At 38.6% G+C, this 23,998-nt stretch overlaps 1 protein-coding gene across 1 annotated transcript; it reads right to left on the reverse strand.

Annotated features, from left to right (window-relative positions):
• Positions 1-1,447: 1,447 nt before the first annotated feature.
• kcnj10a (potassium inwardly rectifying channel subfamily J member 10a) lies at positions 1,448-23,998 on the reverse strand. Its single transcript, XM_028473834.1, has 6 exons — positions 23,597-23,998; positions 12,550-12,940; positions 11,319-11,530; positions 10,504-10,635; positions 8,972-9,149; positions 1,448-2,967 (listed from the first exon to the last, which is right to left on the reverse strand). Exons 2-6 carry the CDS (start codon positions 12,926-12,928, stop codon positions 2,558-2,560), a joined length of 1,311 nt encoding a protein of 436 aa, XP_028329635.1. The 5' UTR covers positions 12,929-12,940; positions 23,597-23,998; the 3' UTR covers positions 1,448-2,557.

The raw sequence follows: 23,998 nt of genomic DNA on the forward strand, positions 1-23,998 counted from the left end.
TTTTGCACGTTAAAAATACTAACAGCAGCCGTCAACACACACGGAAGTTGATCAGAAGAAACGAGGAGCACCAGTAGATTCATTACACCACCTCTGGTTGCACATATCATGAGCATGTTTCACGTGACATCCATTTTTTGGTTTTGATTTATTTATGTATTAATATCATTTCTATTCACCATTAATGTAACTTATGCGTTGCTTCTTTTTATGTCCAGGAGCAAAAGTCCAGTCACCAGTTTATCTGGATACTATTTGGACCATAACACTGATTGGTAAAGTTGGCACCTCTACTATCAGTGTGAGGTGGAAAACATGATACAAGATCATTTTTTATCAAACGCAGAAGAATAAAAGTCCGTCTGTGGGTCCTCTCTGTGTGGTGAGGTTAAAACATCGTAAATATCACACAAACAGAACCAAATTTAATTTTAAGACAGAAAAATGCTGCTTGTTTGGTTTTTTGTTTTCCTGTTTCTGGTTTTAAATTAATAAAACAAAAAAAACAATCTGTTTTTTATATTTTTTTTATTTTGTTTTAAAACAAAATAAAGAACGAAGGGTACGCGGATTGATCTGATGCGTGATTACGCGTTGTTTTGTTTCCTAGGACGCATGTTTATTTACCTTTGGCGAATGTTACACAATACGCAGTGTGTTGTCCGTAAATTTCAGCAAAATCTCAGGCTTCGGTTATCCCGTGCGAATGCGCCACATTTTGGCGGGTCATTTATTTATTACATGTGGTCCCATGTGAATAGTGCTTTTATTGACTCTTCATTTTCCCAGCTCCACGTTATGACCACATATTCTATCAACAACTGTAAAATCTCCAGAAAAGCACAAATCTCAAATTTGCCTGGTGCCTTGTTTATCAAGCAAATCGTAGTAATATCCTGAAGGATTGAGATTTCTGTTGGTATTTAGACGCTAAATGAGAATCACACAATAGTTATGTTTCTTAACCCTCCAAGACTAATTCATATATTAACCGTTTTTTTTTTTTTTTTAATAAACAAGTGCACATGGCCAGAACATTGCCTTAGGCCTTACACAGGGCAGGGCAATAATGATATATTCTCATATGCAATTTATAATTAGAAGAAATTTTTATTATGATATAGCTTAATTTTAATGCTTTTTTGAGTGAATTGCTACACTAGTGGTTCCCAAACAGGGGTAATTGTACCCCTCGGGGTACAGGAGCACATTGCAGGGGGTAATTGGAAAGATTTAACAGTTAATTTAAAACGATTTGGGAAATGTTCCTTTTAAGGCTGTTTTTGGACAAATTCACCACAAACTAACAGTACTATTGCTTAATAGATTACGATATTTTCTTGTAATTTATTGAAACAGGATTATTTTATGCTGTACAGGCCATTTAATCACACTTCTGACAATAAGAGACAATAATTAGCTACATTTTACAAAGGAGACTTTTTTTGTAAATAAATTCCACTCATTGTTATAAATCTGTAGATTAAGCCTTAGGGAACCAATGTTGTGAACCAACGAGACACAGTTAGGGGTTTAGGAGAGTCCGCTGATCCACAAAAGAAAAAGCATATGAGATTATGGAGAGGGCCTGAAGAGGGGGTACACAAATGCAAAGTGGTATAGACAGGACAAAAAAGATTGGGAACCACTGTACTAGACAACATTTTCAATAACCACACAATGTGTGTCTCCATTCAGCAGAAAAAGTCACTGTATTAGATGCTAAAAACCATCATTTATCAGATATCAAAGACTAAAGGGGTGCTACAAATGTAAAGCAGTGGGGTACCATATCTCCCAGGACATAGCCCCTATCTCTTCAGGGCAAGCTGGAATTTTATTTAGCTTTCCATCTGCTTTGTTGACATTTCATACAAAACTATTGAGATGTATATTGTAATCACTACTTTGAGATCTGATGTTTACTTCATATCACCAAGCTCTGGCATTGTATTGCAATTTCATGGCTGACTCCCAGGCCCATTATAGGTGCCTTTTTGGGAAGCCAAAGGTCCACCTGCTTTCCGACCACATTTCCTTTCTCACTCAGATGAAAAGTGGTCATAATTATTATGACTGAATATTTATACTGCATATACAAGGCAAACACTTTATCTTACATTTACTTTGGCCTTCCCCTTATTAGCAAACATCATGGGAACTTTTTTGTACCTTTACAAACCACCATACACTTTGTTTTAGGGGGAAAGAGGTTAGTTGTTTTAGGCAGAAATGGCTTTAAGAAATAACTTTCTTGGCAGTTGTGATACTTTTTGTTTTTTCGTTCAGCTTATTTTCTCAAAGAAGCAAACATAAAACCATTGGACTCCTCTTTAGATTCATAGAAATCAGTATGAAACCATCCAAGAGGAATCTTCTCGGACTCATTTCTACATCTGTGTTTGAATCCCAAACGTTTTTACTTTCTTCCGCATGGCCCACAATTAAAAACCAGTTTGTGTCTGAATGGCTGAACAGTTCCTGGTTGGAGTCTTTGTCTCAGCCATGTCCTTCTCGACTGTCCCTGACCTCGGGTTTATGTCCTCTTCGTCCTTCCTCACACGTTGCTGATTCGTACACTCAATGGACTGCTATCTCTGTTGTGGCCCCGTTCTCGTCCTTTCTGATCTCCTTTGTTCTCTTCCAGTCGCATCTTTTCCGGGCCCTTCCCATCCTCCTTGCTGCTGCTGCTACATTTGGATGCCCGTGAAGGTGAACTCGGGGGCGGGGCTTGCTTGAAGTATGGTGGTGTTTTGGTTTTGGCCACCTTGTCAAAAAAGGCAAAGTCGGCAACGTACTTCCCCGAGGGAGACAACGAGACAACGGCGGGAAACTCGTAGCCCCACAGGATCTCGTCTGGAAGGTAGGACGTTCGTACTTGACAAGTGGCGGAAGTTGGTTCTATCGTGGCGCTCATTATCACCAACAGCTCAAAGTCAGCAAGGTCAGGGTCTGTCCAGCCACCGCCTGAAAAACACAGAGGGTCAAAGAATGAGGACGACACACTCTAAACACCACATCCTTTGCAAAACATCCAAACACGCCAAAAACTCCCCACATTTTCCTTTCTTCTACACACAGTGATTGGTTTCAACACATTAAATCAGACATATGCAACTGATGGTACTCAGGCCACACGCTGCCTTCATTCTAAAAAAAAACATAAAATATACAAAATTATAGAAATGATATAAAATTCTTCCAAACACACACAGAATGTCTGGAAAATGCACAAAATGCCAGAAAGGACAAAAAAAAGCACACATAAAATGACGCAATGAAGCATTAGTTTACCCTTAAATGTTGTGTCTTAAGAGGCTTCCAAGATTGTGATCTAGATTTAGATTTTCCAATGCACACTTGAAGACTTGATCACGCCTACGTTTTGTCATTACTGAAGTATTTATGGACCAGTTTTTCTTTTCTTGGATAGTTTTGTTTGGAAAAAGTTTTTGGAAACTGGTTGGCCTTGATATTTTTGAATTGTCTGATAGCGAAATCATCTACAGTCTGGTTACTGCCTACTATGTACTAATAGTGTGAACAAAGATGCAAATCATAGTCTCACGCTCATCATCATGTTGTTTAATAGTCTTTATCTGGGAACAGAGAGTTTGATTTGAACAGCAATGAAATGGGAAACTTTGCTAAAAACAGACTTTAAAGGTTAGGTTTTTGGTGTCTGAAGGATATCGAAGACAGATGTTCCCTTCTGGTTTACATTGCCAAATAACTAATATTGAAAATCCAGTGGTGGACTGGGACCCTAGCCCAGATACCATAGCACACACCAAGATCTCTGCTTAAGGAGACCCTTTCATGTTTTGACTAACACTATCAGCAACATACATAAACAGAGAGAGCACTGAACAGCGGCAGATTCACAGAGACACACTCTCTCAGCTGGTTGGCCTCTGAATACCAGACCGGTCTGTTTGCCCCAAAACCCTTTGACATAATAAACTCTGTGTCCACATCTGACCAGATATTCTAAAGCTAGACTCTGTCTCATCATTCAAACCGCCACAACACTTATCCTGACAATATTAGAGATATTTTTAAAGAATAATATGAATCCTTTGAAGACTTTTCCATATGGAAGAGCAAAATTCTGATTGGTTGTTGCAATTTTCTGGCTGATTGGTGTCAGTATCACAAGCAAAGACATCTACAACCTGACAACACATGGCCACTGAACAGACTTAAGGTCTACACTTGTTACTATCCAAATTCAAGATCCACTGAGCTAAAAATCAGTTGGTGAGGAGCACATGCACACGAAAACAAACACACACAGACAGCATTCAAGTAGAGAATTTTCCAAAGCACACAAACCCCTGAAACACTCCAACGCCAACAGGAAAAAAAGAAAAAGTTTCTGGCAATCTACAACATATGATGCACAACTGGCCAAATGCAATGTGCGTATATCAACCTTGACGTGTATGAATTTGTCACCTATGGACACACAAAGCCCCTAAACACAGAGGACATGCTTGAACACACATGCACTCAACAAGCACACACCTGCATCAACAGGCCTCACTGTCATCTGTCTAAACATCTCTTACCCAGTGTCACTCCCACCACGTTCAAAACACCCAAGTTTCGCAATTATTGGCACAAACCGTGACACAATGGTTCAAATCGGATCTTCAACATCCGTCTCGTCTGGGCGGAGGAAAACTCTCCATCTGCGCTTTCCTTACATGTCGAGGGTGGAGTATTTATGTTTGTGTGTGCGTAATTTCAATGAATTCTTAACTCGTCAAGTCCCTATGTCTCAATTTTTATGTTAATGATAAATTAAATTACACGCTCAAATATTTTTAATTATTATGAGCATCATAACAAACGTTTGCATTTCAATGAAAAATCTTGCGTAGATTGTGACACATGACAGGGTTTCTTTTAAAATCGTAGCTACTTTTGTGGCTTAGTGACCAGTTTAGGACTTTTTCTATAGTTCCTGGAAAGTTTTACACCTCATCAAGCTGCTAATGCAAAGTCATCGCCTGTTCAGTCATTTTACTCCCCCTGAGAAATAGTTTCATTTCCTTCTTTAACCATGACCTCGGATGAGAAAAGATGACTCACTTGATTAAAGGACATTACAAAGAAACTAAGCAGAATTATTTAAGTAATGGCTTGCGAAAAGGAAGAAACCTAGGTCTGAATCTTCATCCGGGACTGGGGGAGATGTGGAGTACAGAAGACCAAGGATTTGACCCCTGCAATGTGGACCAGTAGAAAAAGATTGCTCGGCCGATGTCAGATCCAGGCTAAAGGCTCAAACATACTCAGGCGGACGTAGTAGTTTCCATTAAAATGTCTATTTCACCAGGCGGTGAAATACAGGTAAGTGTTACATTTAATGCGGGTCGATACAATGCCGAGCAGTGTTTTGTGTGACACCAACTATGCGATGGAGTCCTCGCGGGCGTAAAATCTGAGCTTTGCATTTAAATGGCCTGGCGTACTCCTCGCGTACTCTGTTTTGCAGGTGTCTGCCTGAGTATTAAGCCTCAGATCACGTGAAGCACAATCGCTTCCCAAAGTGGAAAAGCTGAGTAATTTGTTATTCGATATTGTAGCCTAAGGCAAGCTTGGCGTGTATGTAACTGTATACTGTGGGTATAACCTAGCGTGGCAATAAACCACACCCACTTTCTTACAAAAAGTAAGAAAAATGGGTGTTAATACCGCCGTTTCTGCTCAATTCCTCATTTAGCCAATCAGAGCCGTACAGAAAGAACGTCATATCGCCTGCGCCAAGCAGTATCAAAACCACATGGCGCCCGTCACAGAGAGGACATTCAGAGCTGCGCTCTAGTCTGTTTTAAAAAACCTGGATATATCGTTGAAGTCTTTCCCGTACTACGGGACAGTTTCCTCTGCTGGCTCCATTTTAGGGAAAAAGATCTACGCTTGTCGTGCTACTGTCGTCACATCCACTCTTCGTTTGACTGGTTAATCTGCGCGTGTGTTTGTCCTACCCCGCTCAGCCCCCCAGGACTCAAACGCCTTCTAAGCACTTCCAAACAAATCGCCAGTATTAAACATTGGATAATACAAGGAGATTAGGATGGATTCCATATTGGTATGATATGATTACACTAATATGGCTGTATGTGTTTCTGACTCCTCCTCAGATTCACTAGCATCCCCACATGAAAGGTAAACATGGCCAAAATGTAGTTCCCCGGAAGAGAGAGTTTGGTGTTGTGATGTCATAGTGACTGTAAGTAGAGTTCTTCAGTTCTAGTTCGGCACAGGTACGTCTCAACCTTTGGGAGCCGAGGCCTTTGAGTGAAGGTGTTGGACTTTTCCAGGCCAGTGGTTTATAGCAATGACATCCCTCTTATGGACAGTGTCGCCTCTGTCCTCTTGTCTTAAAAACCACTAAATATCTGGAGGCTGATGTCAGCGTTCCAGAGGGAGATGCTACCTGCTGAGCTGCTGCTCAACCATGAACAGTCTCACTGTGGAGGAATGTTAATCTACATATTGTTTTGGCTAATCCTATACACAGTGTGTTCACCATCATGTCTTCTCACCTCCTTCATGCACAACGGTTACTATCTCTTAAGAAGATGGCATTACTTCTTTGCATTGAGGTTGGTGTCAATTACAATTGTAATTGGATAATTTACAATTAATTACAATTATGACGCAATTGTAATTGGAAAAGCTTTGTTGCTGTTGTAAACGTAATTGAATTTCAATTGAGTTCAGATACTTGTCTTTGTAATTGCACATGGCATGGGATTTGTATAAAAACTGACATTTACAATTTAGTATGTTAAGTTTTGTTTTGTTTATTCAGACAAGGTTTTTCAGGATTTATTTTTTTTTTAATCTCCTGACATGTTTCGGTTGTCAACTGCCAGTCTTCCTCAGAGGAGTTCTGCTGATTGCCTTTGATGCTTCCTTTGAAGTTCCACTTGACTTCCATGTAATATTTCCAGCAAGATTCATTTTGTCTTCTTTTGGAATAGTGTTTTAAGTTAAGGTTTCGTTTATTCCGAAAAGGTTTTCAGGAAATTTTTATCTCCTGACATGTTTCAACTGTCAACAGTCTTCGTCAGAGGTACCAGTACCAATATTTTTATAGATACAGTAAGGAAGCCTAACAAGGTAACCAAGAGATGCAAAAGAAATTAGATGGTAGGAAATATGTTTTAGTGTATTTTACAGCTGATTTAAGACATGGGTTAAAACTGACCCCTTGTCATAAGAGATGCTAACAGAAAGCTAACATAAGAGGACAGTTAAGTAACTTATTTATCAAAGGCTCAATAAAAGTAATAGATTTTCAGGGGGGAAATACACATTTTAATTGTAAGAGGAAAAAATGCCGGTCACCATAATCAGAATTCAGTTGTAATTGAACATGGATAATTAGATAAGACGTAATTGTAATTGAAAAATGCAGTTGACTCCAACCCTGATTGAGATGCAGTGAGCAGTGCTCCTTTCTTCCATCTATGCCATCTGTCTGTATCAAATCCAAACAATATGTGTTTCAATATCATTTTGATTTATTTCACGACTTCCTTCCTCTCAGATTTATGACCTCCTTTAACCCTGGGAGGAGAAATCCTTGTGGTTCCGCTTACAGAAGCTGGCTACTGTTACTGTAACGTGTAAGTGGATCCATGCCGGCTTCTTGTCGGCACCTTAGACTGTGCCGTATTGTGCTCTAATGAGGGATGTCTCTGGCAATCTCTCACTGGCATTCCACTCAGACAAACCCTCGGTCTCAGGGTCCGCACAGCTCCGAGCTCTGACGGCGTGGGGCTGAAAACGCAGCACATGACCCTGAATACCAGCACACCTACATACAGATACACGCCGACTGTACTATACGTACAGTAATGATGGAAAAGATGGATAAGGAAGTCAAATTTTTCGTTAGAGGGACCAAAACCAATAGTAACACTTAAGTTTTAATACATAAGGCTGACATTATCTGTCATTAGCATGAATAAAGTGTCGTGAATCTGTCATTAGGTGTTGTTTGCTAAATTATGACACCTTTGGAGCTATGTTGGCATTTTTGGGGTTAGGTGGAGGGATCTAGTGGAGTTAGGTAGGGTTATTTTTTATGTTAAACAGTTAAAAAAAATTCTATATTATTACAAAATCCTTTAATTTTCCTCAAATTAAGACATAATATTTTCCTAGATTAAGGAGGAATTGGTCACAAAACCTAGGAAATTTAAAGTGAAGGTCCTGTTGGCCCATTTTTTTTATTCTTTGGCACACCTTATAGTTTGGTTTCTTGCATACAGTTGAATACCTTTTGGATTACTTTCTTAGTTATTTTAAATGTTTTTTAAGTTTGATTTATTATGTAGTTGTTTTGTAAGAATCTGTATTAAGTTCCCAAGTCGCCATATGTTGTAGTGCAGGGGTAATTAATATTTTGCCCTCATTTACACATTTATACAAAATATTGTATCCAAGCAATAAGTGACAGATATCAGTCCCAACAGGACCTTCACTTTAAATTTCCTTGGTTTTGTGACCAATTTCTATTTAATTAATGGAAATATTATGTCATAATTTGAGAATTTTTAGGTTTTTTTTTTAACTGTTTAACATTAAAGAATAACTGCAATCATGAGATATAAGCACGGGGGAAATGATGAGCCCCTGCAAGTATTGCTGCGTTTCATTTACACAATGATTCATGTTTTCTCTGTCATTTTTCATTTCTACTGCGGGCAAAATTAGATGTTCCAAAGGGCCAGACTTGGCCCCCGTGCCTTAAGTTTGACACGTAATAGTGGGTCAGGGTTCCTGTACGTTGCTACACAACCAGTCCCGACAAGAAAAACTCCTTAGAAACACATACAAAGGTAAATCCTGAACCTGTAAATACAATACAATGCAAAACAGAAACCAGGCCAGAGAACAACCAAGAAGACACTGGTGTGTTCAAGTTCCATCCCAGCTCTCGGTTCACCTTTAGCCGCCCAGGCCTTGAGCGGGCTGCTGTCGTCGATGATGTGGTAGAAGGTCAGCGGGATGATGAGGAACGGGCTGTCACTGGACGTGTCCACCTGAAAGGGAACGTTTCGCTGGTCCAAACGCACCGTCTCGCCCTCCTTTGTCAGCGACGTCTGAAGCAACTTTCCCGTCACCTGGAAATCAAATCCACAAAAAGAAAGAAAGTGAAATACAAACATCCAAGAATTCTTCTACTCAAGAACTTGAAACCTGCTGTTGACGTATTGACGAAACAATAGTGACTTCTGGAAACCAGGAACTAATATATTTCCAGATTATTTCATTAAACAGGGATCAAGAAGATTAGTTCTCTGAATTAATTGTCTCTCTATATTTAAACATTAGATTAAAGCCTGAAAAAGGGAACCATTTAAAAATTCCAGCAAAATCATTTTTTTTTTTTTTTTATAGTATGTTATGGTTTTGTTTATTACACAGAAGTCAAATGAAACTTCAAAGGAAGCATCAAAGGTGGTCAGCAGAACTCCTGTGATGAAGACTGGCAGTTGACTGTCAAAACATGTCAGGATATTAAAAAAAAAATCCTGAAAAATCTAGTCTAAATAAACAAAACCTTAACTTAACATACTATTCATGAAGAAGACAAAATTAATCTCGCTAGAACTATTACACGGAAGTCAAATCAAACTTCAAAGGATCCATCAAAGGCCATCAGCAGAACTCCTCTGAAGAAGACTGGCAGTTGACAGTCGAAATATGTCAGGAGATGAAAAAAATCCTGAAAAACCTTGTCTGAAAAAATGAAAGTGTCAAAAAATTGGCATAAAATACCAATTTGTTGTATTATTTGTTGGCACTCAAAAAATATACACATATATTAAATTATAAATAAGAAACTTATTTTTAAAGTATATGCATTTTAAAATGAAAATAATAATCCAACTAAAAATTCTAATTGAAATTAATTTTCATATAATTATTGTCAATATATGAACGCAAACAATTTATATAGAATTAGACAATTCCTTTCGGGAAATTTGATCTCCTGACATGATGCGACTGCCAACTGTCATTCTTCCGCAGACTTCCATCAGTAGATTCTTTAATGCTTTCCTTATGAAAGAACGCGTAGAGATACATAAAAACAATCACCTCTGAGGCAGTCCAAACATGTCAGATAATCAAATTTCCTGAAAAAAAGTTGTCTGAATAAAAAATACCATAACATGTTATTTTAAAAAAGAAGACAAAATGAACTTGCTTGAATTATAGCAAATCATTACTATTATTTTGAATTCCGATATAATGTATGTCTAAAAATTCAAAAAATGCTAAAATAATAAATTTGACAAAAATATGTTGGGACATTTCATGCACAAGTATCCATGTACAGTATATTGTATTTGTGTCTAATTATATTCATTGATAGGCCCATTGTTTTTGTTAGTTCTCGTTTGTGCTTTATTACTTGTAAATATTATTATTAGGACTAATGAATCTTTGAAAACGCCATAAAAATAAACTTACCTGACATCCTAACAACAGGCTTTTCCTCATGTTGGCCACTCGGATCATGAGGCATGGCCGCCCCTCGTGATTGGACACAACAGCGTGTTGGCTGAACTTCACTGTCTCACCGCGTTTTTTTGGACGCGCAACCTGCAAGTGCAGTGGAACAGGTCAAAGGTCAAGCAGAATTAACTGTATGCAATAATCTAATAAAGTTTTTTACTGTGTCGTTAGGATAAGTGATGAAGTTACAGTAACTCATAGAGGAAAGAGGTTTTATGGTAAAATGGTATAGATAACTCAACTGATAATAAAGATGATAGACTAAACTATTAATCGAGCATGCACAAGATAAACAATGGGTGTGAAAGTAGACGTACGGTGCTGGGAAATTTGTTTCCTTGAGCGACAGCTTGGTGCCAAAGTCTTTAAAAACAATGTCAACAAACATGTCATGATTTGATGCATGCTAACAGAGCTAGCCCAAAGCTAATTCACAGCTCCAGTTTTTTGAAAAGGTAAATAAGAAATGATCCTAAGACCTCCAGGACTTTTTTAGGGTTTTCTGATGCATATAAAAGTTGGTCAATTACCATTTTGTGACATTGTCACATGTTAGCGGTTGTTGCAGCTCAGCTTGCAATTAGAAACGTAACACTATTGTTGTGGTTGTGATGTAAGGTGTCTGATTCATCGGGATGCTTTGATTTTTGTGAAATTTAAGGGATTAGGGATCAGGGAAGATTACCCCATTCTCCCCCAGTCTTTATTACGTGTCAAAAAATCTCAGATAAAGAACATTTGCCTATTTAAGAAGAAAATTACAAACCTACTTTTGCCAGGAAGGTGCCAGTGATGAAGATCTCCATCACCATTGTGATGACCAGCTGAAAGATGAGGAGGACAATTGCCACGGGACATTCCTCAGTGATGCACCGGAAACCGTAACCAATGGTGGTCTGAGACTCCAGGGAAAACAGGAAGGCTCCCGTCAGGGTCTTTACCTCCATCACACACGGTGTGTGGTTGGAAGGAGGGTCAAATTCTGGAGGAACATAGAAGAATGGAAGATCTGGTTAGGATGAAGAACTTAAGAGAAAAGGCTTTTGATTGTTCCTCTGTCTTTTAAGGAATGTCCCGTATAACTGCTCATATTCAGGGTGTGGACTGGGACAAAAATTAAGCCCTTGTATTTTCTGTCCAGACCAGCTACATTATCAGTGGACAGCATGTAGAAGTCGTTATTAAGTTTGTGATGCTCAACATGTGGCTCTTCATGTCTTGATTCAAATTATTATTACCCCAGAAAACCTTAAAAGGGGGACATTTTTTAACCCCTTTTTATTGATTTCCTTTGACCATTTTGCAACTTCCTTTGTCCCATTCTTGCCCCTTTTCAAAAAGTTCTGACACTTCTTTCAGACTTACGCTACCTTTTGCCATAGAATATACAAATATACAAGTTATTTTTGAAATGTTATCAAATTTTTGTCCTTTCTTTAATTACGTTGTCCACTTTTCATCCAAATAAGCAAACTTTTGCCCAATAAATACTACTTGTTTTCGTTATTCCCTGCATGTTGCCTCTTTTTGTTCCACATTCTTGCCCTTTTTTCACTATTGCTTGCCACATTTTGCCCATTTAAGCTACTCTTTGAAATTACATACTAGCTGGTTCCTCTTTATTTGCCCATTTTTTGGCAACTCTTGACTGCTTTTGGCCCATTTTAGTCACTTTACACTCTTTTTTTGCCAAGTTTTTTCCACTTTTGGATGATTTTTGGCCTCTTGTTACCATGTCTGTCTCCACTTGCTCGTCAAAAAAAAAAACATAGCAGACCGGGCCGGCCCACTTTGGGTCAACAGCCCACCGGAACGATGCCCGGTATGGCAGATGGCCAGTCCACCCCTGCTCATATTGGTGTTTCTGTCAAATTTAGCCAAGTACAAATGGTTTTGGTCATAGGTGGATAATCTTTAGTCTAAATTGATGTTTGGATGCTTGAAATTATGCTAGACCCTTGAAGATTCATTGAGGTTCATCACTTTGATGAGTAATCTTACCCAGAAGGTCTCCATGCACCAAGGCCACCAGGTACCAAAGTATCCCAAACAGAAACCAGGTCCCAGCAAAAGTTGCAGCGAAGAAGAAAAACTTGTAGCGCCATTGCATGTCCAGGAATGTCGTCCAAAGGTCACGCAGGTAAAGCGCTCCTCGCCCGCTCACGTGCTCAATGCGTACATTGCTCCGCCCATCTTTGGACAGGACACGGCGTCTCCGCCGAAGAGCAATGGGTCCTCCCACTCCCAGTCCTCCCACACCCGTGCCTCCGTTACCGCCCGTGGATCCCAGAAGCGGCTTGGTGATGTCTGTCTGCGTCTGGGAGTGGCAAACCTTCTGAGGGGAGGAGCCTTCAGAGGACGGTGGGGTGGCCGAGGTCATGGCTGGAGCTACCTGGAGAGAAAGAAGACAGCGGGAGGTTGAGTAGAAGAGAACTGTGCTGGTGACGAATAAGAGAGAAAAAGATGGTTTGAGAAGTGAAACAATAAGGAATGTGGGTGATCCCAAATGAAAGGGTGCAGGGTGCGTGGAGAACATGGAAGGGGATTAAGTGATTACACAAATGAGAAAAATGACAGAGTGGAAAACTTAGGAGGACAAAGACCAAAGGTAAGAAAGGAGAGGAACAGGATTAGGAGCACATTGCAGACTGTCCGCTGTGGTCTGGTTGAATCCCCCTTTTTCTCTTTTCTCTGAAGGCAGCTGCGGCCTTGTCAAAATAAAAGCATCCTTTCAGGGTTGAAAGCACAGCTGCTCTTTCACATTAAAAGCATGACAGTGCAGGACCATTCACTGTGTTTACTGCATGACACAGTTGCTGAATAGAAATGAGAGGATACAAGTTGCTATCACTTCTTCTCCAATGAAAAAGATGCTTGTGGTTCTGACCACTGACCGAGACTCTGCAAAAACATTTTCAATCAATGGAAAACTTTGGCTGCAAAGACTTGGAATTTACTATAAAAATGTGCTTTTACTTTTTACACAAGTAGCTTTTCCTGTTGTCGCATATATATAAGGCAACTGAGTAATTTCATTAAAAACCCTTGATTAGTCATTAGAAAGAAACATACACAGATTAACACACACAGGGACTGTTTATCATGGCCTTTGTTTATGGGTTATTTTAAACTAGGATGTCCTCAAAGTTGATGTTTTAAAAAAGACATAATAGCAAATGTGAATTTGAAGGACTTATGTGACAACTTGCATCAAGGTCAAAAGTGCCAACATTTGAGCATCAAAACTGGACCTTGTACCAATTGAAGAATATGACCTAGCCATGGGTCATAAATAATTGGGTACAAGTACATCACATTAGCTTGTTTTAACACCAAGCACAAGTATTTTTGGAAGAATGCTAGGAAGGATGATGCTTCTGGCAAGGTTCTACTTTTGTCTAGTTACCCCGACGTAGTTGTCAATTATTTAAGTAGTGGCCTATTTTAGCGACATCATGCTTGGTTGACCATTTCTACTCATAAATATCTTCTTGGGACTAGAAAAGATTTCCAAGGAGGCAGAACAATCAATGAGCTAACGCTAAATGTTTGAAGTCAAATTACAACATGAATTAACCAGGAACAGTTCCAAGTGCTTCTCTTTATTATCCCATTATTGAAGTTTAAGAATAGCAGCTCAGTGCTGGTCTCGACTGGTCTTGACAAAACATCTGGAGTCCGGCCGAATTAAAATGCACTCAAGCACGAGGCAAGACCAAAACCTTCAAAATGTGGTCTCGAGACCAAGACTAGCCTCAATTTGAGTTTATATAAGCACATTGAGTGTATATCCTTTCATGGGGAATGAAGTACGGAGAAGAGCTTTAAAGTAATGGTATAAAACATGTACGGTAGCTGGCTATATGCACCTATTCATGTTGGTTGCAACACGCCAATAACCGGGAAAGAAGAAGAAGAAAAAGACTGGTCTCGTGTACTACAACACTAAACTTAGGTGGCAGATACTTTGGCAAACATTCACAGCTCCAATTGAGTTCATCCAAGAATAGGTCAGTTAAAGATAAACAAACCAGTTTTAGGTACAGCAGATTAGTGGCAGTTAATGAGATCATTTGGGAGTCATTTTATTGTTGGTAATTGAGTCCGATATTTGCTTTTTGGGGGGATTTAATCACTCCTTAAATGAGTTGTTGGGTTGACTGAATATTTGTCATTGGATAATGGGACAATCAGATGGTCTAACTGGGTAGTGTTGTGTCTCCTGTACTGAAAGAGGGAATTACACTTTTGTTACTGTATCTTTTCTTCATACACATCTCTTTCCTCCCTTTTCTCCTTTCATTATTGAAGGAAATACTCAAACTACTCCTGACATAGAAGAGCAAGAATACCAAACCCAGGAGCAGAATTATCAAATACAGGCGATCTGATGCTCTCTGTCCCTCCTGACCCTTGTCTGTCCTCCCGCCGTGCTGCAGCTCCCTCTGTGTGTGAATGAATAGAGATCAGTGTTGAGCTGAGTGCGGTGAATGCTGCGAGAGGAGGAAGGCGGGGTTCACATGTGATTGGCGTTTCCAGCTGAACTCTGAACCTGACCGAGCTCCCGCCCACGTGTACAGTAAACACAGACTTCTGTATTGGACGGTCAGAGCTATTGAACGGTTACAAAGTGACACAACAGCATTTATTGTTTCCTTTAGGAATGTTTGGTTTGTAGTGTCGAGACACACCACACAGAAACATTGTACGGCAGATTGTTTTATTTGCCCTGGAGTTTAACCCTTTTTCTTCAAAACAAACCTAAGAGGAGATCATTTGTCGTTACAATGATGAAGTAGTTTTTGACATTGGAGTAACAAGACAAGTATTTAAAAGTCATTTAGCCATATTTTAGATCTGGCACTGGAGAGCCACTATCCAGTAAGTTTTGGACATTGTCGTCGCCTTGCTTCACTATACCCGACTTTCAAAGCTAACACAATGACTGAGTCAGTCCTGGACTTAGGTACCCCAGTTTAAGGTTCTACTGACTCATGATTGAGTTTATTATGGAATAGAATGAGTTTAAGTACAGTTTTGGACACTTAAGTATTATTTTTGGGTGGACAAACATTGTACTTGTGACTCCAATAGTTTTCCATAGATTCCCTTGTTACTCTTCAGTTTTTCCCTCATTGCGTCAGTTCTAATGCAAAAAAGTTTCATTGGATCCTCGTATGGCTGCACCCTGTCCTACGATACTTTTAATACGTCATGTTCGTCATGGCAAGAGCAAACCAGAAAGTGGCTGGTCACATCTAATAGGGTTGATGTTTAGGCAATTGCTTCAAGAGGATGAACTTTGAGAAGGATGAAGATAAGATATGATAGATAGATAGATAGATAGATAGATAGATAGATAGATAGATAGATAGATAGATAGATCAATAGTCTGTTGTTTTTTTCATTTTTGTCTTCAAGTGATTTTTTGTGCATTCTTACGACTTTTAGCAACAATTGTGGTGATATGTTTCTCATTATTTTCAAATGTATTTAGACCAGACATTGGCAACTGGCGGACCAAAACTCCAAAAACACATACAAACTTAAACTATGACTACAAATACACGCAAACATAACAGAAAAATATACAAAATGTCCAAAAAACACCCAAAATGACACAAAACAAACGGATAAAATGGGAGAAAAAAAAACAGCAACCGTCCTCTCCTGTATTATTGCACATTATTCTAATGCCAACTTCTTATAATGCCAACATACATTTTAATAACGTGGCCTCAGATCAGACAAACATGCTTTTGTATTATTGTCTGTTGTTTCAATCAGAAAGACTGTCGACCTGTGTGTAGTGCAACCGTTAAAGATGATTAATCACAGTCGCGGTGTCTAAATGTAGCTGATATGTAATTACAGAACTCTCTCCTGGTCCATTCTGGTCAGACTGCTCTAAGCAGTCCAGATACCATCATACACTGATAGTACTCACCAAGGCCTCTGCCTGAGGATGCTCCGCTATGTTTTGACTACCGCTATCAGCAACATACAGTACATTACCCTGAGAGCGCTTAACAGCAGCAGCAGATTCACTGAGGTACACACGCTGAAGGCTTGTTTACCTCCTGAATCCCAGATCTGTTCCCCAAAACCCTTGGACCAAATAAACCCTGTGTCCACATCTGACCAAACTCAAAAGCTTGACTCCGTCTCATTAATCAAAACTGCCACAATAGTAGCTTTTTCTAATTCAAATATAGAGTTTGAGTGCTGGTCAAATAGTTTCCCTTCTGTTAATTTGGACTCATTGGTTTAACTGACAAAATCTCACTTGTTAAATCTCACATGTTAAATGTCATTTCACTCAAACGGGATGACCACACTCAAGGTTGTTCTTCCTTTCTGTCCAGCTATGGAGATCTCTCCTTCCCCCTGTCCGTGTGCACAAGAATCCTTTGTTTTCCAGGAGATGAAAGGGACAAAAGCCACCATTGAAGCGTACGACTGGGTGAGCGAGTAAGTGAAAGGGAGACCGAGCTGGACGGGGGAAAGGCGAGGAGGACTGGGCTGGAAGTGTGTGTGTTTGCCAACGTGTTTGATGGTGTGTGTGTGAGTGAGTATGCGCCGCTTGACGTCGTGAGGGGGCAGAGAGAGAATAATTGGTTTGGAGGGAAGGGATTGCGAGAGAATTGAGCATCGAGTGACAAAAGGGGAGTGAAAGGAGGATGAAGGGAGGAGCGAAGAAGGAGAGGAAGGAGCAAAGGTGGAGGAAACGGAGCCGCTGACAAAAGGCTGTCATTAGTATTCCAGAGGAGGGTAATCCCTTCCTCTCCGTGTTGCTGCCCAGTGTCCGAGTCCACAAAAGAAACCCCAGCAGCCTTTGCTTGGCGCTGAAAGGCCTCCATGTGACCGCGGCATGCAGCACAGCAGCCCCTGGGCTGTGTGGACTGCATAAACACAAACAATCATTAGGACATCAGCTTTAACGCTTGCAAACACGTTTCAACGACTTCCTGCTTCTTACATTCTAATAACAACCTCACCATTTTCTGCCAAACCCTAAACCAAGAACTTTGACCAGTTGGACCACAGTGGAGGATAGTGTCCTGTACTTTTTCAAACATCCCGCAAATTTTGTGAAGAGGAGGCGATGGGGGGCGTGGTTTACAGAGCTTTGTTTTGTCTGATTGGATGAATGGTTCAAAGCAGACCCCGCTTATTCAGTGACCATTTCATTCATTCACTGTCTTTAGTCGCGCTTTAGTCAACTGTACGGTTTGAAAATGGAGGCCTCACATTCCAACAGACAATGACCACGTTTACATTAGAGCATTAATTCCCCTTTACTTCAGAATATAAATTAAATCATTTTTAAACTGACCTGGTAAACACCTAATTCAGAATAAAAATGTCCATTCCGAATTAAACTTAAATCCAAATTAAGTTGCTGGTTTATTCAGATTTTAATTTCAAATCTCATTATTCCTTGATCTTGTATACGTTTAATTCTGCTTAATTTGGTCGTACTGTACATGCTCATTCAGTTGCGATGACGCCATTGGGAGAGTTTGTGTGATGGCAGGGGGAGCATTGCCCCCGTTCCCCAGTAGTTAAAAGCTTTCCCTGCAATTTTCCCAAATTAATTCAGAAAAATTTAATTCTTAATATAATTTACAACTATTTTAAGTGCCATAAAACACAGTGACTGTACAAAATATATATTTTTGTTATTTTGTGGCGCTCTTCTTCTGTTGCGCAATTCTTCTTCACAATGTAAATGGTGAAGCGACACTGCACCCAGCAGTTCATGTATGGTACTGCAGCAAAAATAAAGCAAAAAGCGGTCGCAGGCCTGATTTTATCATGAAATTACAATATTAAAGGATGCGCTGACGCAAAATTTTTGTAGTCAACATTAAAATTGTTACTAATCATTTTTAGTATTATTGTATGTTACACACATTGTGGATGGCACAAATCACGAGACGGTCTTTATATTTATTTCTGTTTTTTCTTTTGACCCCCTGGCAAGAACCTCAAATGCCGCCTGTGGATGGCGCGTTGGTGATCACATAATCCAAGATGACCGCCCAAAGCAAGCATCGGAATTGAGTCGAGACCATTTATTTACTAAGAGCCTTAGAAGATATGGATATCATGAAAAGAGTGGACGGACGAAAGCACAATCAAAATAAAAGTGAAAATAGTTCTTATTATGAGGTCTTCATTGTTGTAGCAAAAAAGAAAGAGTTTGTTTTTTTACGGATAGACGTGATACGTCACGTTAGCCCCCTGTCTAATCAGAGCAACCCTCAGACCTAAAGCAGAAGTGAATAAAGGCAAATTAAACGTGTTTTCCATGTAAACCTCAATTCGGAAATTACTATTTTCATGTAAACACAAAGCAGAACAATTTAATTCCGAATAATGAATGAATTCTGAAATAAAAAACATCATGGCACCGTGGCCAATGAGACGCAGACGCTCCTCGAGCTCCAGCGTTTTAGATTTAATTCAGTGTGTGCGTTGTAAGGGTCTCAAACTCACTTTACCTCATGGTCAGAGGTGAATGTAATGGATTACAAGTACTCACGTTACTGTAATTGAGTTGCCTTTATGGGTACTTGTACTTTTTTTTAGTATATTTCTAAAAGTGCAATTTTACGTTTTAAAAGAAGTAATTTGTTACATTTCTAGACCCAACCATTACTGAGTAAATTATTTTTTTTTGTTTTAAAATGATCATCGGGCAGTGTTAAACTACAAAAAAATTAAATAACCAGACAACAATCAAATGCATCACATCATAGTCGACCAATCAGATTAAAAGTAATTGAATGGAGGTTATTTTGCTACTTTCTTTGGTTCAGGTTAGGGTTCCTCTCTATTATGTTGTTATTCATAACACTGTTTTGGAGTTCATAAATGGACCTAAACTTGGAGCCTGAGAACTTTTTTTTTTATTTTGATTTGAATTCATTGGCGTCATTTTATTGAAAAAATAATAATTTATACATTTTGACAAACCTTTTATTTTTTACTGATGCTTTTGTGGAAAATCAATTAAGTTCCAATTGTGCAAGATTTGGTCTCTTTCTTTTTAAGTTTATACATGATATGTTTACTGTATGAAAGGGAACCGTGGCAAGAGTTATTACCAAAAAGAAACGTGAGGGGGTGAAAGTAACTAGTAACTTTTACTTAGAGTACTATTTTTACTTGTACTAGAATATTTTATTTATTTTATTATTACTTGTACTTGGACTTCAGTACAATTTCAATCAAGTAACAGTACTTTTACTTGAGTAGGAAATATCAGTACTGCTCGTGGCCACAAAAGGCTCAGATTGGTTAAAAAAAAAAAAAAAAAAACTACCTTTTCTTTTAAAGCTGCTCAGGACAATAATTAATTAAAAAAAAAATAAATAATTAAAGTCTAGCTGTATTTCATTCAAAAGTTGTTTTTTTTTTTTTTTCCTCACATCTGATTTTGTCAATTTTTTTTTGGACTAGGCCTCCAACTGGGGGAAACAAATGTTAAATAATAACCTATAAAATTGAATACCCGTTAGCCACAGTCGTGCTAATGTAGATGTTTCCTTCTGGTCGAAGAATGTTTTCCCAGAACTAAAGCGTGTTTGACGCTCCTCGATGAATCTTTAACCGAATTTGGAGGAAAAACAATTAAGTTTGACCCCCCCCGGTTTAAAATTATAGAAGAAATGCACTGACTTGAAAGTATTAGTAGCATATATGCTAGCATGCGGGCTAACACCAGTGATCTCTAGTTTAAAATACATTAGACCGACTTCAGTGCATCAGACTCTGTTGGAAAGAGGTTACGTTGCGTGTTATTGGCCCGAAAACGTGCGGTGGAGGGTTAAGTTACAGAATTTGTGAGAGTAAAGTTTAGAATTTGAGGAAAGAGATTGAAAAATTTGAGTTTTATCGTCACTTAACCATATTGTACGATCTGCCTCTAATCTGAACCCAGTGTTTTAATTTCTCTACTATTTTAAAAATGTTTTTCTATCTCTTAGTTTTAAATGAATCAAATGCCCTATTTCTGTTGTTGTTGTTGTTGTTGTTGTTGTTTCATAGATTTCTTGCTGTTTTTGTCGTCATCTTGTGTGTTTTGAGTGATTTTGATCATTTGTCTGTTTTTTTTTTTGTTTTGTTTTTTTGTGCATTTTACTGTTTACTGTGAAGTTGGTCTTAAATTTAATTTCAAATGGCATTAAAAAGTCTTGAATTGAATTCGACTGAAGCTGTAGTAACCCTGTATGTATTGAATAGCATTTGGCAAATTATATATAGTGTATGTAAATGTAAAAATATTTAAAACTACAGCCAATATAACTTTAACCTCCATAATCACTGTCTATTTACTTTATTTAAATTGGTATTTGATGTCCGTTAATATTTATTTCTTTATCGTACTTTAATCATTATGTCACCATGTGTGTTTTAACTAATGCTGATGCTTAACTTTATATTTTCCTCACCATTCCACTCATTTTTACGGTAGAATAACAAAAAGCCTGTGAGGTGGGGGAAAGCTACTGCATCAGCCAAACAAAACCCACACTTGCACAGGGAGAACATGCAAACTCAGCACAGAATGACCAGGACCGTGACGCTAACTTCAGTAAAGTCGGTGCATGCTGTAACGTAGCCACACAGAACACTTAAATGTGTGTTATGAGTTTGTCACACCACAGAAACATGTGTCATTGACCAAAAAAAATCGCTAAGTATATAAAAGTAGTTTCTCAGAATCATGGAAAAACAAGCACTTCTCTCTGCTCTGAAACGCTGGGGGCGTGTCAGTTAGAGGCGCTGGAACCACGCCGCCTCCATGTACTATATGAGGAAGTAACCTACAGTAACAATGGAAGCTTGCGCTAGCGGCGTCATCGGACGACTGCTGGTTTCTAGCGGTATTGCAGAAGATTAAAAAGTTACAGATTGCATTTGGCAAATGTGTTCCAAAAATCCCGCGTACAGAGACAACCAATAGAATGTCCCGGTTTGATAACACATGCATACGGATGTTAATACAGACGGACAGAATGGATTACACACAGACAACTTTGTTTACAAATCCTAATTCTACGCACACGGATTGAAACACACACACTGATTAAGGTACAGACACACAGGTTGTATTACGCACACACAAATAGTTTTGTTACAATAATGGCCCCATAGGTAGGATGCAAGCCAGGGGCGGGTTTATATGCTTCAGCAGCAAGGGCGGGTTTATGCTAATGATGTCGCCCTTACGTAATGCTGCCATGAATTTAAAACACAAGCCTAGCTCCACAATTACATTATAAATGGTTGAATGGTTTTTCACATGTTTTAAGGAAATACATTGATGACCTATTTGAGAAAATGAAAACAAATCGTTAAGTATATAAAATAATATCTCAAAATCATGGAAAAACAAGCGCTTCTCTCTGCTTTGAAATGCTGGGGGCGTGTCAGTTAGAGGCGCTGGAACCACGCCCACGCTATTTAAAATAAATTCAGCCATTTCAGAAGAAACGGGCTTTACAGGGACTTTAATGATCAATAATAATCAATGTATGATGCGATGAGCTACGGACGGATAATCGACACATTTTGATTTAGATAAAAAAAATTTTTAAAAGATTTTTCAAAATCCAGGAAAATGTCCTTCTTTTTAAAATGTAATGATCATTGTGAATGAAACGTCTACAATGAAGCCCTTTGATTATTCACTTTGTTTGTTTTTCTCCCAATGGGCACGATACATTCTAGATTTAAGCACCAACAACAGGAAGAGGATGTAGATCAGTAACCGTGTGTGTGTGTGTGTGTGTGTGTGTTACGATGCAGTTTGTCAGCACTGACTTTTACCTTCAGCCAAAGCTTCTGCTCTCCACTGTAAATCTATCAGCTTTGTTTCTAAACGTCAACCCATCCCTCATTGGATCACCTAGAAACCTGTGACCATGAATACACACCTACAAACACAGGCCATTACATTTATTGTTCCGTTTGGAGAAGTAAACTAGTCAAAAGTGGGAAAATATTTATATTATATTTTGACCGAAACAGCGAGAATGTTTTTGGAAAAACTTAAAAAGCAAAAAACGACATTTTTTATTTAAAAAGTCGCAATTTCAAATCAACTGTCCACACTTATTTTTTATTTTATTTTATTAAAATATTTTTTTTTTTTAACTTTCTTTAGGAATTTTAAAAAGTGACAAAAGTTTTTTCAAGTTCATTTAGGTGTTTTTTTTTTTTTTTGAAAAACTATAATTCTGAGGATTAAAGCCATAATTATTAACATGAAGGATGACATTTTGGATTATGGAAAAAAAAACAACAACCTTCAGATAAAAACAAAAAAAAAACAAACAAAGAATAAACAAAACAAAACAAAAGAACGGTCGAAAATATTGTTATAAGCAGAAAACTCAGATTTTGAAAGAAGCTAAATATATTTTTAACAATAAAAGAAGTTTGAAAGCTGAATAAAGGCCTTCCATATTTTTTACAGTTTTATTTGGGAAAAAAGACAATTACTGAAATGATTTAAATGATAAAAGTAGAAATAATTTCATTTGCTCTGAAAGTTTACAGTTTTTCAACATTTCTGGTTTTTTTTTTTGTTCAAATTTCAGCAGAGCAAACACTTTCACTTCACTTTATTTGTCAATAGTTGACCCGAATTATCACAATATTCCATTACTAGCATGACAAAATACTTCCCCATGGAGACTAACACATCCATCCAATTAAAAAACTCAAAGACGTTTTTGTCGAAATGTCAAATTCTATAAACTTTTCTCCACAAATGAGAAACTAGAGCCAAAATATGGGATTAAGAATCTTTGACTTGCAAAAAAAAACAGCTTTTAAAAGACTGCCGAGGACATTTTTGACATATTTGTTCCATTTTTGTGACTTTTTAAAGACCAATAAAGGGTTAAACACAACACAGCTAGCGGAGGACTGGACACCTGTTTGAATCAACCGTTCAATGGTTTTCTCTTTGATTTCCAGTTGATTCAGAGTCAAAGACAACTATGAAAACACGTCTTTGTTTGTCTCTTACCTTTTCGTCACTCTGCTGAATAACATACGAGACGGTGGGGATCAGTTTTTTTATCAGTCGGACTTTTGAGCGTCTTGTTTTCAAACCATTGTTTTCTGCCTTTGTTTTCCCGTCGTCCTACGTAGTGGTAATCATCCTAGTGAGGGTTGACCTGGATGAGGGCGACCCAGCGGCCCCTCGGTGTCTCCCGGCACACTGGTACTGGCAGTACCGGTTCTGGCTCACAGTTACTGGATAATTATGTAATCGGATGAGCACAGTTTGAACTTCTTCTTGCATGTAAAGCAAAGAGAGAGAGGGGGGGGGGAGAGGGAGAGCGTCCAGTGTGTCCAGAAGTTTAAGGATCTGCTGTTGTCCACTCCTTGGGGGCCCCCTCCTCTGCACGCCTCTCCTATATAAACC

The sequence above is a fragment of the Gouania willdenowi genome, chromosome 18 (genome assembly GCF_900634775.1).
Source record: "Gouania willdenowi chromosome 18, fGouWil2.1, whole genome shotgun sequence".
Taxonomy (NCBI): Eukaryota; Metazoa; Chordata; class Actinopteri; order Blenniiformes; family Gobiesocidae; genus Gouania; species Gouania willdenowi.

Bases quoted from the DNA above. Each gene is read 5' to 3' on its own strand.
- kcnj10a (XM_028473834.1), bottom strand. From the start codon at position 12,928: ATGACCTCGGCCACCCCACCGTCCTCTGAAGGCTCCTCCCCTCAGAAG. The intron at 11,531-12,549 runs GTAAGATTACTC...ATGTTCCTCCAG, and splicing joins GGTGCATGGAGACCTTCTGG to AATTTGACCCTCCTTCCAAC. The intron at 9,150-10,503 runs GTAAGTTTATTT...TTTGATTTCCAG, and splicing joins GCCTGTTGTTAGGATGTCAG to GTGACGGGAAAGTTGCTTCA.